The sequence below is a fragment of the Nipponia nippon genome, unplaced genomic scaffold (genome assembly GCF_047370975.1).
Source record: "Nipponia nippon isolate SJK-2023a ecotype South Korea unplaced genomic scaffold, ASM4737097v1 scaffold_5, whole genome shotgun sequence".
Lineage (NCBI taxonomy): Eukaryota > Metazoa > Chordata > Aves > Pelecaniformes > Threskiornithidae > Nipponia > Nipponia nippon.
This window is the reverse complement of record NW_028262369.1, coordinates 74,147,693-74,167,125: the sequence shown is the minus strand read 5'-3', so window position 1 is coordinate 74,167,125 and position 19,433 is coordinate 74,147,693. Positions and strand designations below refer to the sequence as shown.

The following is a 19,433-nucleotide window of genomic DNA, read 5'->3' as shown; positions in this document are numbered from 1 at the left end:
AAAACCATCCTGCAAGGTCAGATTTCAAGAGCAAAAAGGCAAAGCTGCTACCAGAATACTCTGCCAGAGGACTAATGTCCCAATCTCACTTCCAGCCAAACCTACAGAAAGATCTTCAAATGGGCATTAATGAGTGGCGTCTGGACCCTAAAGCACATTTGCTATTTAAAACTGCCTAGGACCCAGGAAGAAGTGATTCTGCTTTGCCTGCTTCTAGAATTTGGGCACTTTCTGTAACAAAAATGAAACTACCCTACCCATTTCCAGGGATCTGTAAAACTTGGACTATGATAGGTATTTCTAGTACACTCACTCTTAAAACTACACCAACCATTCCCATGTTAGCATGGGGGCAAAGGAGAGAGAATCAGGAGGTTCACCACGAGATACCACCCCAGGGAACAAGTAATGAGAATTCGTGGAGCAGAATCGGTGTCATCTCCAAATGAGAACTGGGAGGAACATAACGAAGTCTTCCACAAAACTAGCCACAGCATATATTAACAAACAACTTGCCGTTATCCCCACGGATAGCTTGCTTAATAAAAAAAGGCTTAAGAAAGTAACAGTAGCAGAACAAGCCAACGAAACCCGCAGCCGTGGCTCCTCTGCTCGATCGCCCGGGCTGCAGCACCATCTCGTGGAAGCCTTGCGATCCCGCAGCCGCCCCTGCCCTTCCCGCCTGCAAAACGCTGCCCCGCTCCGACCTTTTCCTACACAAGGAACTCATTAGCTATCTGTTAGCAGACAAGGAGGCAAGCAATCTTAAATTAGCCAAGTGTGTACCATACTCTCAAAACTGGTTCCTCCCCCTTTGAAGGGCAAACGCCTTAGCCCTTGTGTCCGGGGCGGCAGGTGGGATTCCGGGCACCCCGAGAAGCTGTGAGCTGGCCCGTGGCTGTCGCCGCTGCGGACTCCAGCGAGACGTGCTGCTGAAAAGCTCTTAACAGGCCCACTGCAAAATACGTTTCCCCAAGGCTGCAAGAAACTACCCTTTCTTTTCCTGCTTATAGGAAACAACTGAAATAATTTCCAGTTCAAGCTGCAGCAGCAAATACACACTTTCTTATTTTCCTGAAACTTCATTTATTTCCTTCCGGCAGAAGCCTGGCTGTGTATCAGATCTGCCTGGGGCAAGGGTAGGGATGGCCCTTGGGAACGGTATCCCTGACAAACTTCAGCCTGAGCTGCAATAAGACAGGGTGGGTATTAATGGTATTGAACAATCACTAACATAAGGAATAGCAAAGGCTCTAACATTGTGCGAAATATACTTTTCCAGTAGAATACTGTTTTCTTCACACAAGTAATTTTTAACACCAATCTGAAGAAAATGAGGAGTTCCATGAGTGGATCAAATCACCAAAGCCTTCTAATTTAGTCAATTAATTTCTTAATTTGGTGAATATAAAGAAAAGCAGCTGTATGCTTTATTTTATATGCAATTTTACTTCCTGTGAAGTAACTGAAATTGCAGGTACAGGTACAATAGCAAAATAGCTTCTAGATTTCAGTAATGGGGTGGAGAAGACAAAACAAACAAGAGTCTATAGAAACAGAGTAGGCTTTTTAGAAAAATATTTTGCTAAATACCTTTTGAAATTCTATGACAATCGTACCCTTACTCTAAATATAAAGAAGTAACTTTAAAGTTATCTCTAAGATATTTAGATTTTAAATATATAAAACCCCCTCACCTATACACTGTAGAGTGTTATTGCCAAGACCTGTAATTCCACGTTATCAAACGTTAGTAAACTTTTCTATAGTGGTACAACAAGGACCATTACCTATTACTGAAAGTTACAAGCCACAAATTGAGGTTATAGTTGTAAAACACAGTGGAAGTCAACAGTACAAAGGATGCTTTATAACAACCTGAAGCCACCTATCACAGAGAGAACCTCAGAAGAGGATGAATATGAAGATATGTCTCATGACTCCTTTGTATTCATCCCCATTTGAAAGAAAGTCCATCAAGAGCCAAGGAGGCTGCAGGCAGTGATGGTGTGAAGATCACTTCTGTCACACAGGATCAAGCCAGTTCTGGCAGGTCTGTAATCCTGGTTTCTGTACTGTCAATGAATATTTACAGTCATGCATAATTTACAGTCACCTTATTTTCCAATAGGAGTATTATTAATCACATTCATCTCAAAGACAGAGGAAAACTCCACCACAGATGAGCAGGAACCTTTGCAGAAAGCTTCCTGAGGTGTGCTGAACTGTTCACTACCTGGTTCATTAGAAGGGGATGTAGTTATAACAATGAAGTATGAGAGGAGCTATTTGCTTCCTTCACAGGTGGAATAAAGTCTGTTCACTAGTGAGGTGAGATGAATATAATTGTTCTCTTACCATCTGCACAATTAATTCTGTTTACAATGTTAGCCAAAGAAATGGGAAAGGCAGACTCGCATTACAAGGGGTAATAACACTCCAGAGGACACGGATTAAAATTGAGCCTGGATAACATCAATTTATAAGAAAATTAATTTGTACTTATTTTTGGAAAGTGTTCTTTGAGAACTACATTCCAGTAAATCTTGTTCTCCTACTGGTTCTTAAGCAGTATATTAAATTGTCTATGCAATAATGATAATAAACTGCCTATGCAAGGCATTTCTTTCTTTTAAATGCTATGAAACCAACATCCTTCAGCTATGAAAACAGAATGCCTATTTCAACGTGCACTGGATAGACCAGCATAACTAGCAAGTAACTAGGATACAGCCTGATATAGAGATCAGTGAACAAAGCACAAAGAAACATGAATTTTAACTCCTAAGCTATACAGTAACCCCAAAGCACATGTCCCAGCAAACATTAAATATTCTCAGCATCAGAGCATTCTTTGAGCAACAGTGCCAGAGCATCAGCTGTGATCCCCAGGAATGACTGCAAAGACATCAGGTGCAGGGGTCCAGCTAACAAAAAGCAACAGAAAACATACAGTGCAAACATTTCAGATGTTTTCTATCAGCACACAAAGGAATTTAAATTAAATTAGAATGTCTCAGATATTAAGTTATTTTAAGAATGCACACAATTAAGTAATTTAGGTGTTACGCAATAGGAATTTAATCTTTTGGACCACTGGCCTTATCCAAGTGATACCCTTACACTACTTGGTTCTAAACCAAACAATACCACAGACTTTAAGAAAATCAAAATCAGAAAAAAAAAAAAAAAAAAAAAGAGAAGCTTAACAATTTAATGCAGTTTAACTGTTTCTATACAAAAACAATACCAAAGCAAATCCCCTTATGTGGCTAATAAAAAATTCTCTAATAAAACTTTTTTCATGAAGATTTGAGATCTGTTCCTTCATCAATACAAAATGTTAATAAGCAGCAACTTTTGCATCTTCTAGACAATAATTCCTTAAACCTGCAGCATTTTATTTATCTCAGAACCAGAAGGGATGACTTGCTATACTTGCTTGAGATGTAAAGAATACTTAAGATCAACTTTGGCCCTTTTGGATTCTACAGAATGTCAAAACCCCCTGAATCTTCTTTAACAAAATAAATGGAAAGGAAGAAAGAAATTATCTATTTCAACTATCAGTAAAAAAAAAAAAAAAGTATCCTTACAGTGCTCTAACATTTTCTTCAATTATGGTGGAACATCACAGAAAAAGGATAATCCTGCAGCAAAATCCTTAAACTATGAACATCAAAGCAAGAGACCATATGGCATACCAGGACCCCTTAAAGAAGGGAAGGAAGAGTCACAACATCCTTACTCTTACAACCATACAGGATCAAATCATTTGTTCCATGTGTTCACTTTCTTATATGCACAGAGAAGTAAGGAAGTACCACATTTTTCTCAGAATAGCTATGAGCGGAGTCTAACACTGAAATAAAAAACCCAACAAAAAAGCACATGATGTGCTTTGCACCTTTACATTGTGCATGTTAAATGCATTTTCCCCAAACATTTGGGAAATTTGTTTTGCCCAGTAAGTAAAAATTATTATTTCAAATTACTTCTCACTTGAATGAGAGGAATTAAAACCCAGACCACTGAAAGCAGAAACAATGAAAGGGCCAGGACTGTAAATTCCAGCTCTCCTCCTCCTCTTCCCACCACTACATTTCTTTTAAAAGTTTCTCCTGTACCCATAGCATCCTTCCAGAACTTTGTTTTGGGAACAAAAGCAGATGACAAAATACATGACTATTTGAAACCACAACAGCTAGTTTTGAATAGACCAAATCTCAACTACACAAGACCCAACACAGCCGTCAATCATGCATTAATGCAATAGTGCCTTAATACAAGTTGGCTTCACAGGAAAAGAAATACACCAGTAATTCTGAACATGGCAAAATATTATTAATACATTATTATTAAGTTTAATGGTTATTTTGGGTGGGGAGGGTAGAGCTTAAAAGCTTCCTCAGATCTCTTGACCAAAATTCAACATCTCATACTAATCATGTACCTGTGCTTGTACTTGCAAACAAAGTGCCAGGAGCTGTACTTGTAGGGAGTTTTCCATTATTTAGCTGCTTCACTCTTTTCAGGTGAGACTTCCCATTGTAATGAACTTGAGCTTGTGCTGCAGAGTTCAGCTGTATATTGCACACTTCACAGAAGGAAAACAGTATCTTCTTTTTTTCTTTGCTTAATTGATAGTCCTGTCTGTCATTCCTCAGTCCTTTTTCTTCAAAGCCCCATAGAACAGCTGGTTGATTCATAATCCCATCTTCAAAGACGTGGTCAGGACTTAATGGACGCTTCATACCTACAAAGCAAACAGACAAAACTGTTACTAGAAGCCAGCTAATAATGCTTACTACTAAATCAGCATTTTCTTTTTTAAAATGCTATACAACATGAACCAAAGACTAGTTCCAACAAATAAGGTTCCAAATTGCAGAGACGTCGCTTAATAGAGAAATACACGCATTTGTGACACACCGCAGAGCTCAGAAATAAGAAGTTGGCAATATATCACAGTCTGCGCACAACAACAACTCCTAACAACTCATTATTTTCTTCTGCAAGCTCTCTATTTTAAAGCAGGTTTATTATTGCATCTCTAGCAGAGGTTAAGATTATTTTCAAACACATTTCCTCCGCCTCACTAAACACTGGTTCCAGAGCTTTTCACTTTCCAATGCCCATAGCAGTACCCACTGCCCCAAATACAATTATTCAACAAAAAGGATGCCGACAAGAGATATTACTGAAACATCAGAAGACAGTAGACCATTCAAGTGAGACTACTGAAGACTTTCCACTTTTATATACACCCAAATCTTCAGCCTTCAAACAAGCATTAAGCTGTTGTCTATAGTAGTCTGTCAATACCTTCACAATTAAAACTATTATACAGAGAAACGCCAGCTAGAAGTTAGTCTTTTGAGAGCTATGCAAATACACAGTAAATGACAGTCCTTGGACAACAATCCAAGAACCTGAAATATGCACTTGTCCCTAGAGAATAAAAACCTCATCATGATAAATGAACCCAGCTGCACAAAGAACAGTTTTATATATTAGGGCGGAGGGAGCTACGTAGGTGTGTGTTGTATTTAAGGTATGCTGCTAAACCAGTAGAGAAGCAGGGAGGGTTCTTTATAAGGGGGATAAGGGTCTAGGGTAACTCAAATAGAAAATATTTCTGTTTTCTTGGCTAAACAACTTGCTGTTTATTCTTTCCCCACCACCCAAATATTCTGGATCAGCCGAAGGCTGGCTCAGGGAGCTGCGCAGAAGAGCTCTTTCCAGGCAAGAATGCACCTATATGCAGCTTTCAGAAGCAAAGAGGCTTCAAATGCAAGGTCCCTTTTTCAGCCCGGGAACTAGAGCAGCACAGATCTTTGTGCATACCTACCACTCTGCTAGACAGGAGGAATGAGAGAGACCACACCTACATGCACACAAAACAAAACATGACAGCAGTCGTAGCAATCCTCCCCCAAACAATGCAGTATTCACGAGCAATACTAGAATACTCCTCTTGTTACCCAGACAAGTATATTACCAGGAGAAAGTCTGTTTGGTTCTTTGGCACAGGTATGTAGAGTGGAAACAAATGCAGAAATAGGTTATTTAAAGAGTCATTTATATGGTGGGATAGAGTATTTCATCACATTCCTAACTCTAGCCCATGCTTAAAATTTTAGTATTTGTTCAAATTCCTCCTCAAGCATGATTCACCAATCAAGTACTCTAAACAGAGTTGATAGTTGTAGTCATGTATGTTTCATATAACTGACAGTTCTGTCATCAAATAAAAAAAAATAAACATTAAGATATACATCACATCAAATATTAACCCAAAAAAAATTATTAAAAATAATTGCAGGGTCCAGGTACCTAATTGCTTTTAAAAACAAAATACTAGTGATCCTGAAAACCTAGGCTAGACACTGTCACACTAAATCATTTAAGCATAAGTATCATGTTTCAAGGCAAGCAACCAAGATCCTTGACTCAGCTGAGCTTAGATGACATTTTCATCTGAAAATTTAATCTGCTTAGAGCTTTGGTATTTGTTACTTTTCAGTGTATTTTTTTAAACCATAACTAACTTGTTCTACTCCCTTTGTTTTCTGTATATTTTCATTTCAACAGCACTGTTGTAGTTTTTGTTCCCTGAAGTAAAAGGTTTTGAAACAAAAATATTTTCATATTACATTGTTTTAGATACTATAAACATACAAACATAATTATTTAATAATAAAATGGGTAACAGTTTAAAAATCCTGGCTTGTTAGAAATCTTATATGTTTGCAGAAAACAAATAATATAATTAAAATATTTTTATTTTTATAATTAAAATATTTTTATTTTATTAAAATATTTGTTATTTTAATTATAATAAATATAATTCAGTAATTATTTCAGTAATCTAAAATCTTAATGAAACTCAGTTGGTTTGGTTACATTTAGCAGTAGCAGAGGCGAACATCTGCATTAGGAAGCCATGTGGACCAGAAGGCAGACTGATGGAGCAGACAGCTGCTGCTGAGTACCTGTAACAGCACCAGAACCTTTTGAAAGTGGGTTTATTTTGCAAAATACCAGTCTGGTACTGCATTAGCCCATTATCACTGACGGGCACGAGACACATACACTCCTGGACTGCACGTTTTGGTTTACTTTCATCCAAAGGAACAAAACCTTTCAGTTGGTACAGTCTGAGACTGCTGAAATATAAACCAAAGCAGGGTTAATGGGAAAAATCAGAACACTTCCCTCAGAAGTGCACTCCTGACTAAAAATGACCAAAAATGTTTTTAATATGGACACACCCGGAAAGAACAACTGAGCGTAGCAAGGACTCAAACACCACACCTACACCCTAAGGCAGCATCCCAGCTGCCAGCCTAGAAGAAAATTAACCTTCAGACAAACAGAAAGAAACTATTGTCCAAATTTCACTTTTGTTTTTACAAACAGAATGGTTTTGAACTCACTTTTACTACAAAGTACTGTCTTAGTTGCATTAACACAGGACAAATGTCCTTAAAGCAATCTCTTGCTACTAATTTAAGAATTAAAAACCACAAGCTGAAATTTTAAAATAACCCTGATTGCCTAAAGCTCTGCATCTAAATTAAAAGGTGACCTGATTATAAGCAGCACTGACCTCACAACAACTGCTGGGAGCAGCAGATGCAAAGCACTTCCGAAAAAAAACACCTACACTGAGCATCTTAAACCTTGGCTTTAGGAGGGCATGCAGCAGCATACTCCTACTGGTCTGACCCTGGAGAGGACCTGTAGCTTGCAGCCAGAAACCAAACCATGCTAGCCCTCAGAAGTCTGCCTGCTCCCATGCAGAAGTCCCAGCCCTTGTCTTCCTGAGATTTCAGAGACCTGAACATTTGGTATGGCAAATCATCTGTGTTTGAAAAGCTTTGTCGAGTCCCTTCTAGGGTGTTTAAGAAGACAGTGTTGATGGGAAACATCCACTGAGATTTTACAGGATGCACATCTTTCACACAGTAATACAGCTTTTATCGTAACAATCCCTTTTTGTGGTGTATGTATTTGTTCAAAAAATAAAACGGTTATTACATGAAAGGTCCCAGTTGTCTTTAAAATTCTGTCTCCTTCCTTTCTTCTTTAAAGTTAGGGTTGGAAAAACACACCTTTAAAAATACCTTCTGAAATGTCCTGGCTCTAGAATATACAGAACAAGTACAATTCTGCATTGCGTCAGTGTAAGAATCTCAACATGAACGCAGATGTATTTTGTAAGAGGTAACCTTTCTTTAGAAGGCTATCTGAATGCTTTACACTTATGAAAGAAACTTGTACATATATATTAAATTGTAATTACAAAAAAAACACAAACCAAAAAACTTGAGCATTCTTCCTATTTTCTGCATTTCCTAGTCACTCAAATTCATGCAAGCAAGCATCTGGCAAGTGTCTTTTTTCTTCAAAAAGAGCTTTTCACTGCAGACAGATTTTGAAGAGTTCTGGATGGTACTTACTCTCACTCATCAGGAGTCAGATATGAAATGGGGCCATTTTGTTCCTCAGGCTTACACATAGCTCAATAACATTATCACTTAACAGAAGCAGCTACCTGAAACTACAGTCAGTGAACTGAGAATAAAGAGAAGTTACATGATCATTACCTTCTGATAAATCGAACAAATCATTTAGAGTAATAGTTACAGATGAGATTGTGAAGAGTAAGAGTTATAGATGGGATTGTGAAGTATTTAGCAGTAGGTTTAAGACTGAAAACAAGACTATGAGTTCATTAAAAGGGAGAAAGGATGGAAATTATCATATGGGGAAAATACAATATATTAATCCTGCAAGCTCCCACTTTTGTATAACCAGGATACAGCACAGCATAAGCCAAGTCTCAGCAGCGACTGATACATAACAATATCCACAAGTTCAAATGTCCCATACAAAAAGGACATGATTCTGTGATCACACTGGAGTGACACACACATGACAAACATGACACAGTGCTGTATCACTGTAGTTGTATTTACTCAACGACTTAGAGGACTAGACCCAATTAAAAATTAAAATGTGAGAACGTGAAGACAAGAAAAAAAGCAGGAAACAAAGAAAAGCATTCAAGTATGTTAGAAAACATCCAGCTGATATGATCTAGAAAAATCTAAGTCCATAAAAGGATTGTATGCCATATTCATCTTTCATAGGCACTTGAAAGTCTGCTTCTTTCTCTTGCAAAAGTAAGTTCTGCTTTGAACCAGATATACTCATTTTTACTCTGGTCAAAATCATGAGATGAAGCAATGCAAGTATAAGAGCTTTTCAGGTATTTGACATAAGCTGTTACCAGACTAAACAAGTTGTCCCCCGACACGTTTCTTCCCCAGTACACAGAACTGTGATCTATCTGAATAGATTCTGCAAGCACTACTGGAGCAAGAATAAATTAGTGATTTATGACACCACATTAAAATTCTTAGGTGTCATGAGATACCCTGTTAGGATTTCTGAAACCACATCTTCCCAGCCTCTTGCAGCTGGCAAAGAAATCTAAGCGTGGACATCCTTTGTACTTGAAACTCAAGGCAATTTGCCTTTCAATTTAGCTAATTTACTTTTAAACGGAGTTGTGCTTTCAGAGGAACTACAGAGAAGTATTATATATAGTACACTGTTGTAGGTGAGAATGTGCAAATCTTTACTCAAAGGAAATAAGCTTTGGTTATCCTAATGAATTAGTGATGGTTACATGAAGCATTCTCTTCCTGAGTGCTGGTCTAAACTTTTGCAATGCCCATTCCCAATTAGCTGATACTTCAAAGAACCATTGTGCTGGAAATGTAATTAGACTGCCATCCCTCTGTGGATCTGTGCCAGGTAAGCAAAATAGAGAACGTATTTTAACAACTTACATATGGGCAAAGAGAATTTTCTCCTTTAGCCTTTGGAAATAGTCAAACAAATTACGAAAGACCCAGGAACAAATATAAAAATTAACTGGCTTTCTATATTGTTACATTTCCAAAAAGACTCATTCAGACAACTGGGGAGGAAAAGAGAAAAAGAGAGAGACCCAAGACTGAGCCTTGTGCTGTACACCTCTTAAGCACCTCCTATGGAGAAAAATTAACTATGCAGATGGACCAGTGAAGTCTGCATGCATGCCTTAAGAGCTGTGGTCTTGCACTGGAACAAGTATGATTCCATAGTCCCTCATCTCTGCCATAAAACACTCATACAAACACCCAAAAAAAAAAAGGAAGGGGGGGGCCAAAAACAAAACAAAAAAACCCAACCAGCTTGAATACCTCCAGAGCATTATTTAAAAGAAACTCACTAGAGCTGCTTTTCAGAAGTCTTACGACCTTTCTTATATTTTTAGACAGTATTTCCCAAACATAGATAAACTATTGAGAGGCATATGGTTTGCACCATCTGGGCAACAAGTTCTATGGGGATACTGTGGTGAACAGCATATGCATAGTGCCTGGTGCACAGTATCCTACAGTGCTAAAAAAGCACTAGAGACTATTTTGAAGCCAACCTTGAAAAATCCCCCATATGTTTAAGGGACCAGTTTCCTTTCAGAAGATGTGTTCCTCTTTCTTTCAGTACAAATCAAAACAGAGAACTGCCATGTTTAATCTTCATCTTGTTCGGAAATTCCTCAAGGAGGCATCATATTCTGCAATGTTTCCACCTGTCAAACTATTTATTACCCATCCATACACATCTGATCAACTCTTCCTTATTTCTTTCATCTCTGCTCACAAAGCAGATAGAATGTTTTAATTCAAAGTTACAGTAAAAACTGGAGGGTTGAGAAAAGTAAATACATTTTTATTCCTTGTGACAGATAAAAAATAATTAGCTAATCATGGCACACTGACCAAACCAGGTTAAGTAATTTTTTTAGCCTGTATTTTGATGCTGGTTTATCAATGCAAAGAGGAATAAGAAGTCAGCTTGCTATTCCTGTGCGTGAAAAGTTTTGAATGGTGTAGTATGACAAATAGCTGACAGCCTCTTCACTAACACATTTTAGAATATTTAACATTTGAAAAAGATTCTCTTTAAACTACAAAAACAGATGGTTGTTTCACAACACAAACATTAGCTGTTCAGTACAAGGTAATTCAGAAAACTGAAAACATTCAAGTAGCTAGTATTTTGCTTTGTTCTGCCAGCCTTGAAATAGTCCATGTTAAGGAAACCTAAAATTAGACCTACTGTACTAGACTGTGAGCTCAGCTAAACTGGAGTAAATAAAATCACTCTCGACTTAGATTATCACAGACTGTGGTTGCATGTGCCCATGTTTGTAGCTAGCTCTAATTATAAGGTTGATCCTTTCCTCTTTAGGCCCTGTAATTACAGATTTCTGGCATGCTTAACATTAACAAGAATAGATTTACACATAGACTTATTTGCCAAAGAGATATATCCTCACCTGACATAACATATCTGACTGCTGCCAAAAAAGTTAATCAATTTTGGAGTCCAGACAGCTATCTTGGATTATGCTTCAAAAGGAACAGATACTCTTCTAGCATTATCATAACACTATTTTGCTTGATGAACCATTTGACCAGTTGGTGCCTTCTACTCAGGAATCTGTCATTAAGCCATTACTTACCTTCAGTTAACTTGCACTCTAAGTACTCTTATCTAATTGTAGAACATGTAGATGCCCAAAGTGTCCAATGGATGGTTACATATGTCATCTTAGACTTCTGTCCTCCCCTACTACGTGCATAAGTCTATTGGAGAGACTAGACCTGCCAGGAAAATGGCTACTCAGCTCCCTTAGCTTTCTCCATCAACAGGTCTGTTGTATAAATCCATACAACATTCCCGATAACCACACTGCCACCCCTGGTGTGTTATCTCCAACACATTCAGCCAGGTACCACATAGTCCAGTCTTTCTGTTGTAGTGTTCTCATAAACAAAGAGTCCATGACATACCAAACATCACTGTCAGTATCAGGTCGTATTTACATCTTATTTCATCCAGGAACACTAGTTTTCTATCAAAGATCTAAAGCCCAAATATTCTGGAATTCTAAAGCAACATCCAGGAAGGAGGAAAAAACCCACAAAAATACAGACATACTTAAATGAGCTCTTTGTTGGACAAAGCCAGGATTAAAACATCTCACATGCCAAAATGCCAAGCAGTCAGCAAATAATAATAATAATTAAAAAAATAGGTGGGATGCTTTTAAAAGGTTAAACATGTGAAAAGTACAAGTCATTTTAATAGCAACTCCTCAAAAAGTAGATCACAATTTAAAAAAAAAAAAAGCTTAATTTTTCCAAGTAGAAATTAACAAAGTGAGTTTCCTTAAGTGTATTCCCAATTTTGCCCATTTTCACAATCTGCTTGCTTGATACTAGGGAACCATCTTATCAATTGCTAATTTAATAAAATCTCTAGGATCATTTTCTAAGACTATTTCCTAAATCTCTAGACTTCTACAAAGATGCTAGATTGGGTTTTTTACTTGCATCTTTCAAAGTATTGTATCCAAGTATTCTTTTATATCAACGTACTCCTCTTGTATTCCCATAAAAAAAACCCATCTACATTGAATAACGTAAAGCACTAATTAGATGTGTCTCCACCAGATTTTAGAACTCAGAAGAGGTGAAAACAAACTTATAAAAGGAAAATTACGTAGAGGATATAGTTTGAACCTGCCTTCAACCATAAAAGGACCACAAAAAATTATTTTCTTTAAGAACAAATTATTTCTATATGTTTTAGAATCATCTCTTAAAATATAAGGTAACTTAATACCCACTATAAAGCAAATAGTTTTTAACTAATTGAAGAACTGGTACAAGATGTAAGGTACTTCTAGTGAAGCATCTATTTTAATTATAAAAGAAAGCTTTAGGCACGAACTTGCGTGAAGAAAGATCAAAACCCACAACATAATGGGAGATTCCCACAGGGTATTTGTACCTGGCTGTTGCTTTATCTTGCTTGAGCATAATCACATTTGAGGAGTACATAAAGCTTTGGTCTCAGGAAGCAAAAATCATTTCCTACCTTTCTTAAAAATATCAAGAATTCACCTGAGCATAAAAGGAAGACACAACAGAAAGCTAGGCAGAGTAGACAGCCTTCTTGTTCACATAGCGTAAGTCTGACAATGCTAGGAGCTGAATATAAGTTGTACTGGAAACCATTAATTCAGGATAAAGCCTGCTAATGCTGCAAAAGAGCTCTTGGACACAAGAGCCAGAACTTTGAGGATTGTGTGAAAAGAATAGCTGGGCATGAACAAAGAACAAGCTACATTCAGAAATAGCATGAGATTGAGACATATCAGCTTGCTTGACAGCACTAAGAATTCTAAGAGAAAAACCCTGCTGAAAACTGCAAGCATGGTCAGTGGGCAGTGAACATCAAACCTAACGTGCTCCTAAAAAGATGGTCCCAGATTAGTTATCTGTAAGAGACTGTCAACATCCATGTAAACTATTGACTCTCTTTTGGAACAGAAAAGATATTGAAAGCAATGTTCCCTGATAGTACAAAGGCAAAGGGACATATGGTTTGTCTTATTAACTGCTTAAGATTTATGATCACGTTATAAGAGAATTATCCAACTGGTAGTGACAGACCATAAGAACAGGCAAGTGGATCACTTAGTTTGAAGTTACCTGCAGGAACGGACCAGGTTAAAATTGGCATTGCCTTGAATGTGACCCTTCACTTCCCGTTTTCCTTGTTTAAAGGAACCATGGCTAAGCATATTTTGTGCTGATACTGAACTTGGAGAGGCCTCTGGCAGAGTCAAAAATACGGCCACTCCCTAATTCCTCCTGCCTATCCACAGACTTGCACAGACCTCTCCTGAACTCGAGCTGCCAGTCACCTCAGGCTTTAAGCAACTGCTGCCTGCAAAATCCATTCTGAATACCCATCTTATTCCACATTAAAATACACACTTCCATTCATAAAGAATGAGGCAGCCTTTCACTGTTTTTGCTGACGTTTCACACCCTGATCCAGAAATAGCACACGCATGTGCTTCCACACTGCAGATAATCCACCCTGCTCTCCCCTCAATTAAGAGCCTGTTTGAGTGAGTGCATTTGCTCATACAAATTTGACAGACAAACCCTCCTCTTTTCTTTGCATTCCAGCCAGCGTAATCATACTATTACATTAATCTAATTGGGCTTTGATAAACTTTTGGACATACCTCTAACCTTTACATTTTAATTTTAAGCTGAAATTGAATTAAGAATTCATGTGGGGTTTTGTTTGGTTTTCTTCCCTTTTATTATTCCTTTGTATAAAATCAGTATACTATTTGCATATCATACTTAAGAAGCAAAAACACTTGAAGGGACTTAGTATATTCCCCTTACCCCAAAACCTTCATACCAAAGAACCACTGGCAATTCCAACAGCTCTAAACTGCATAAACATTTTAAACCCCACGCTCTTGTAGATGTTCTACACCAAGTATCCTGAAGGTATGAGAAAAAGAATAGTTAAGTCAGCTATTCGAATCACTAAAGTAGATGCCATTTCATTAAACTGTTGCTTCATACCCATTTCAGCAGATACACAGACCAGCTAAGTGCAAAAAGAACATGCTTTAACACAAAACAAAATGGATGTCTTAACAGCAGTATAAAGCAAATTGCATGATAGATGCACAGATTTCTTCCTTTCTGAGTGTTTATACTTGATACAACCCAGAGCTTCCTCCGGGACCAGCTTTACTATCTAAAATACTCTACATAAAGAACCTGCCACATGAATGACAAGCAACCCTTCCAACAGAAACTAGTCTACATAGTATTTCACAAAGCATGTATGTCTGGAAGAGAGGCTTAGTGCATAGAGCCAGGGACAGAGAAGATGAGGAAAGTGGCCTGTGGGTATCCTCATGGTTCACACCTTTGTCTGTGCATCCCCCACCTGGGAGAAGGGAAAATGGGAGTAGACGAGGGCCAGGAGATGTGCATTTCCACGCCTGCATTTGCAACAAAGCCATGGTCTGCTCTTCTGCAAGTCATTTTACACCTGTGTGTCCAAATCATCCCCCTCCCTTCACTCATCAACCCAGACTACACTGTCAAAGCAAAGGCACGTTTTATAGCATGCATTTGTGCTCATTATTGGCATCAGGTATGATCAGATATGAGGCATCTAAACATCACCTCTGACACAGTACCTAAGAAACAGAAGAATTATTTTTATCACAAAAGCACCAACAAAGATTAAAGGTCTGCCAAAATAAGGGCCATGCAAGTTCACCATCAAAATGAACAAACTATGGAAGAATCACTTTACACCCACCCATATTACAGAGATGGACCTGAGGCACACACAATTCGGCTTTTGCTGATTACTGCATAAAGTAAGCTTCTCGCAGTGTTGACTGCATACCAACCGCCGCGCTAACAAGCGGTGTCTTCCTTCGGACATTTACAAACATCAGAATGCTTATTCATGACAGTCCCACATATCATCTGCCATCCCAGATGGTGACTGGTGGGATGCTGATTTTGTCCTAAGGCAGTTACCACCCACCAAGATAGTATATGCAGGGCTAAACAAAAAGCATGTGCCATCTGCTGTCAAGTTTATAAGATTTTTTGAGACCTACTAAGTTAGTTTAAGTTTATTTTAGATCAGACAGGTCAGGAGGCCATACATCTCTAAATGCCCAATAAAAGAAGGGTAAATTGCACTGTAACAGACATGCAGTAAATCAAGAACACGTTACAATGTGCTGCTGGGCCCACCTCTAACACCCTGAGAGCAGCGAAGGATTCTCACTGTGATCAGTGGCAAGAGACACATACAGCCCACAAGCTCAGAGGAACCACAGGGAACCTCAGACCAAGAAGCAAGATGAAATTCTGCAGAACTTACAGATTTCTTTGGCCTGGAGAAATGCTAGAAATTTTTTTTCTTGCTGACAAGATGTTTTTCTGCCTTCTTTCCTTGCATCTCTCTACTGCTATCATTTTGACGGCTATTCTCCATCTTATGATTTCTTGCCCCAGCTCTTCTCCTACCCCCATATCTCTGTAGATTCTTTTCATCCTCCTGCTCATCTGCTGTCATACTACATACAAATAGAGGAAAGAATAGTCAATTAAAAAGCAAAACTAGTGTGACGTTTTCTGCCTGCCTCACAAACCATGTAAACTTCCTCTTACTCGCTTATCTGTCATATCCATTTATAGATGGTTAACAGAGAATACAGCAATTTCGCCAATCTGGGGCCATTAAGCACTCAAACTACATAAAATAATTCCACACATTCTTCTTAAATCTTCTAATTAAATCTCTTTTTGTACATTCATGAAGATCTAAAGCAAGAAGAGAAAACAGAAAAACACATCCACTGGTGCATTTTTCTGAACATTTCTAAATCAACAGGTACATGAAAACCTTTCACTGAGGCAGGGAATTAACCCTTGCACAAGTGTAAAGGTTACATCACTGTCTCCACAGACAAAAAAAAAGTATTGCTTAAGCTCACCCCTTACGAAGTGGAATTTCAAAACATGGCCAAATTGCCTTTAAATCATTAACATCAGAAAAACAGGTCACAAAGGAGAGAGATCATAAAGGTCTGTACTGCACAGTAATGAGAGATAGGGGTTGCAAAGGTCTCTGTGGGGGCCCAATACTGTAAGAGCCCCTGGTGCTACAGCCCACGCCACACGGCTGCGTCAGCAGAGATCCTCCTGGAAGCCCGGCAGCGGATGCTTAAAGAAGACGCCTCCAGCCAGCACAAGTGCTTTACCTCCTCCAGCATTCACACCATGCGGGGCAGAGGCAGGGCAGAAGAACAGAATACACCAGTCACCTCCAAATGACAGCTTAGCTCTTAAGAAAAAGTAGAAGCCATCTAAAGAAAGAAAATCTGAAAAAGCACGGCAAAGAGAAGGGTTTGTCATTCCTCTCCCCGCCCCCCCCAAGCAACCAGAGGCAATGAGGGGCACAAGGCAGAGTTTCTTCATGCTCCCTAACAAAAAGTTTCCTTACTGTCCCTTAAATAAGAGTTAGTACAACCGTCAGTTGCTTTAAATCATCCCAGACTGCTTCCTCTACTGCAGAGACCGCAAATACCAATCTAGGCATCCTACTGCAGCTATCTGTAGAACACATGGCTTTATTAAATGTCCATGTAATCATAAATGTAATTAAAAGTCAATATCACAATAAAGTTATTTAACACAAGGATGTGACAAATAAAGTTGCACAAGTCACAGTTAGTCTTATACTGCCATCCTGCAGGGAATACAATTCTGGCATCTCCTTAGGGATACAAACATTTTTCTACCTTTCATTTTACAACTATGAATCTGAAGTCTTCACAGAAATTCATGCATACTGCTCCCATAAAAAGTAAAAACGTCATTTTGTGAAGGGATAAACTTCTGATGAAGGCAGTCACACTGAAAACTGGCCATTAATCTCCTCTGAATGGATATAACCCCCACAAAGATGTAAGTGTGAGCAGAATATATATTTTTTACACTTGAAAATGGTGAGGTGCACAACAAGAAGCTTTCACTTTAGCATTTACAGCTGAAATTATCCTTCAGAAGCCCATTTTACTCTCATGAGACATTTCTCTCTGGTCATTCACTTTTCAAAGACTTTTGCAACTTTAAGATTGCAATAAAGCTGACTTTTATACCTTAGTTCAATAGATCTCTCTCCCTTGTCCGAGCTGTCACATTCCTGAGGGAATGTCACATTTGGCTGAGGGAACTGGGGTTGTTTAGCCTGGAGAAGAGGAGGCTGAGGGGAGACCTTATCGCTCTCTACAACTACCTGAAAGGAGGTTGTAGCAAGGTGGGGGTCGGTCTCTTCTCCCTAGTAACGAGTGATAGAACGAGAGGAAACGGCCTCAAGCTCTGCACCAGGGGAGATTTACGTTAGATATTAGGAAAAACTTCTTCACCAAGAGGGTGGTCAAGCATTGGAACAGGCTGCCCAGGGAAGTGGTTGAGTCTCCATCCCTGGAGGTATTTAAAGAACGGATAGATACGGTGCTTGAAGACATGGTATAGATGGACTTGGCAGTGATAGGTTGACGGTTGGACTCGACGATCTTAAGGGTCTTTTCCAACCTTGACGATTCTATGATTCCTTGGAGACATTCGGTGGTTTTTCAACTTCCTAAACATTTTATTAATTAAGAAATAAAAAACTATTCTTTTTGTAGTGTCCCAGTTGACTTCATAATGTGAAACATCTTGTGATAAACAATTCCTCTAATAGATCCCCTGATTAATGAAGACCTTGCTCTCTCACACTACCTTACCTAGTTGACCTGTGCTCAAGTTATACTTTGCTGAATAGCTGATAACTGAACACAATTTCTGCTAAAAGACAGTTTTAAACACACTTACTGCCTTAAAAGATCCAGTGGATTGAATATACCTCCTGTGCTGACATCACAAACGTGACATTTTGAAACGTCAAATATTTGGAAAGGTTCACTTAAGAAAAAATAATTTATCAATCTGATGTCTCTCTTGCTTACGACACTCCACTCATCAGTTCAGGGCTGCTAGCTCTCAGAATTCTATCTTGCAGTATTAGGCATTTTTCTTAAGCCTGGCTCATGCAGTCATAAAAATCCCTAGGAACTGTAGCTTTTTAAATATCCCTCTAATCCTTCCAGAGATGACTGAAAATATGCACCCAAAGGGCTCAAAAACTACAAGGGAATTAAAGAGAAACCAATTTCAGTTTTCTTCTAGGACCTGACAAGATTTTTGAATGTTCAGACCTGACAATATTTCTGGCAGCTAGGTAGGAACGTTGATGTTCTCTCAGCCATGCACTTGATAAAGCCCTGCACTGCTGCTAGGCTTTATCACTGTAAGAAAAACAAGATTAAAAAAAAAAAAGACCTTCAAGTTCAGTCCTTGTGTACCTCAGCCAGGACAAAGCTCCAACAATCAGACCTGTATTTGGCCATACAAGGTTTTCCAGGGTGATTTCCACCCACTTGTTCTGAGCCAACGCTGGCTGTTCGTTTATAGTTTCTCTTTCCCTGGTGTGTGCAGTCCATAAATGCATCAGAAGGCAGGTGTTTCCTCTTCCCCCATGTTCCCACAACCTCCCCCTTCCTTTAGCCTTTATTTTCCAAGACTAAGGAAGTCTCCCCATAAAAAAACAGGATCTCCTTTTCCCCCACCAGAACACTCCTCTGCACCCGTCTCAGTCTGAACTCATCACAAGCGGTAATCAAACCAGTTCCCTGAACTCCAGATGGAGACTCAGCAGTTTCGCAATTGCAACATTAATGCTTCCTTATCCCTAAAAAGCAGGAAGATAGGCATCACTAGTTCATTTAACAAAATACTTACAAGCAATATACAAATCCATTTTTGTATTTGTTTAATCATGTTTCATTAGGTATAGCAATTAAATAACTGGCAAGTATCAGTGAGAGTTCTCAGCTATTGTAATCCATT

General features: G+C 38.6%; 1 protein-coding gene across 5 annotated transcripts in view; it reads right to left on the bottom strand.

Annotated features, from left to right (window-relative positions):
- Positions 1-19,433, bottom strand: part of ZNF385B (zinc finger protein 385B) — a 178,399-nt gene that overhangs the window by 135,255 nt on the left and 23,711 nt on the right. For 4 of the 5 annotated variants that reach the window (XM_087731824.1, XM_087731823.1, XM_087731821.1 and 1 more), the window contains exon 2: positions 4,454-4,756. In XM_087731824.1, coding sequence (XP_087587950.1) covers positions 4,454-4,754 — 301 coding nt within the window. In that variant the 5' untranslated portion in view covers positions 4,755-4,756. Of the gene's footprint in view, positions 1-4,453; positions 4,757-19,433 lie in introns of those variants that run through there. The other variant, XM_087731832.1, reaches the window with a different exon arrangement.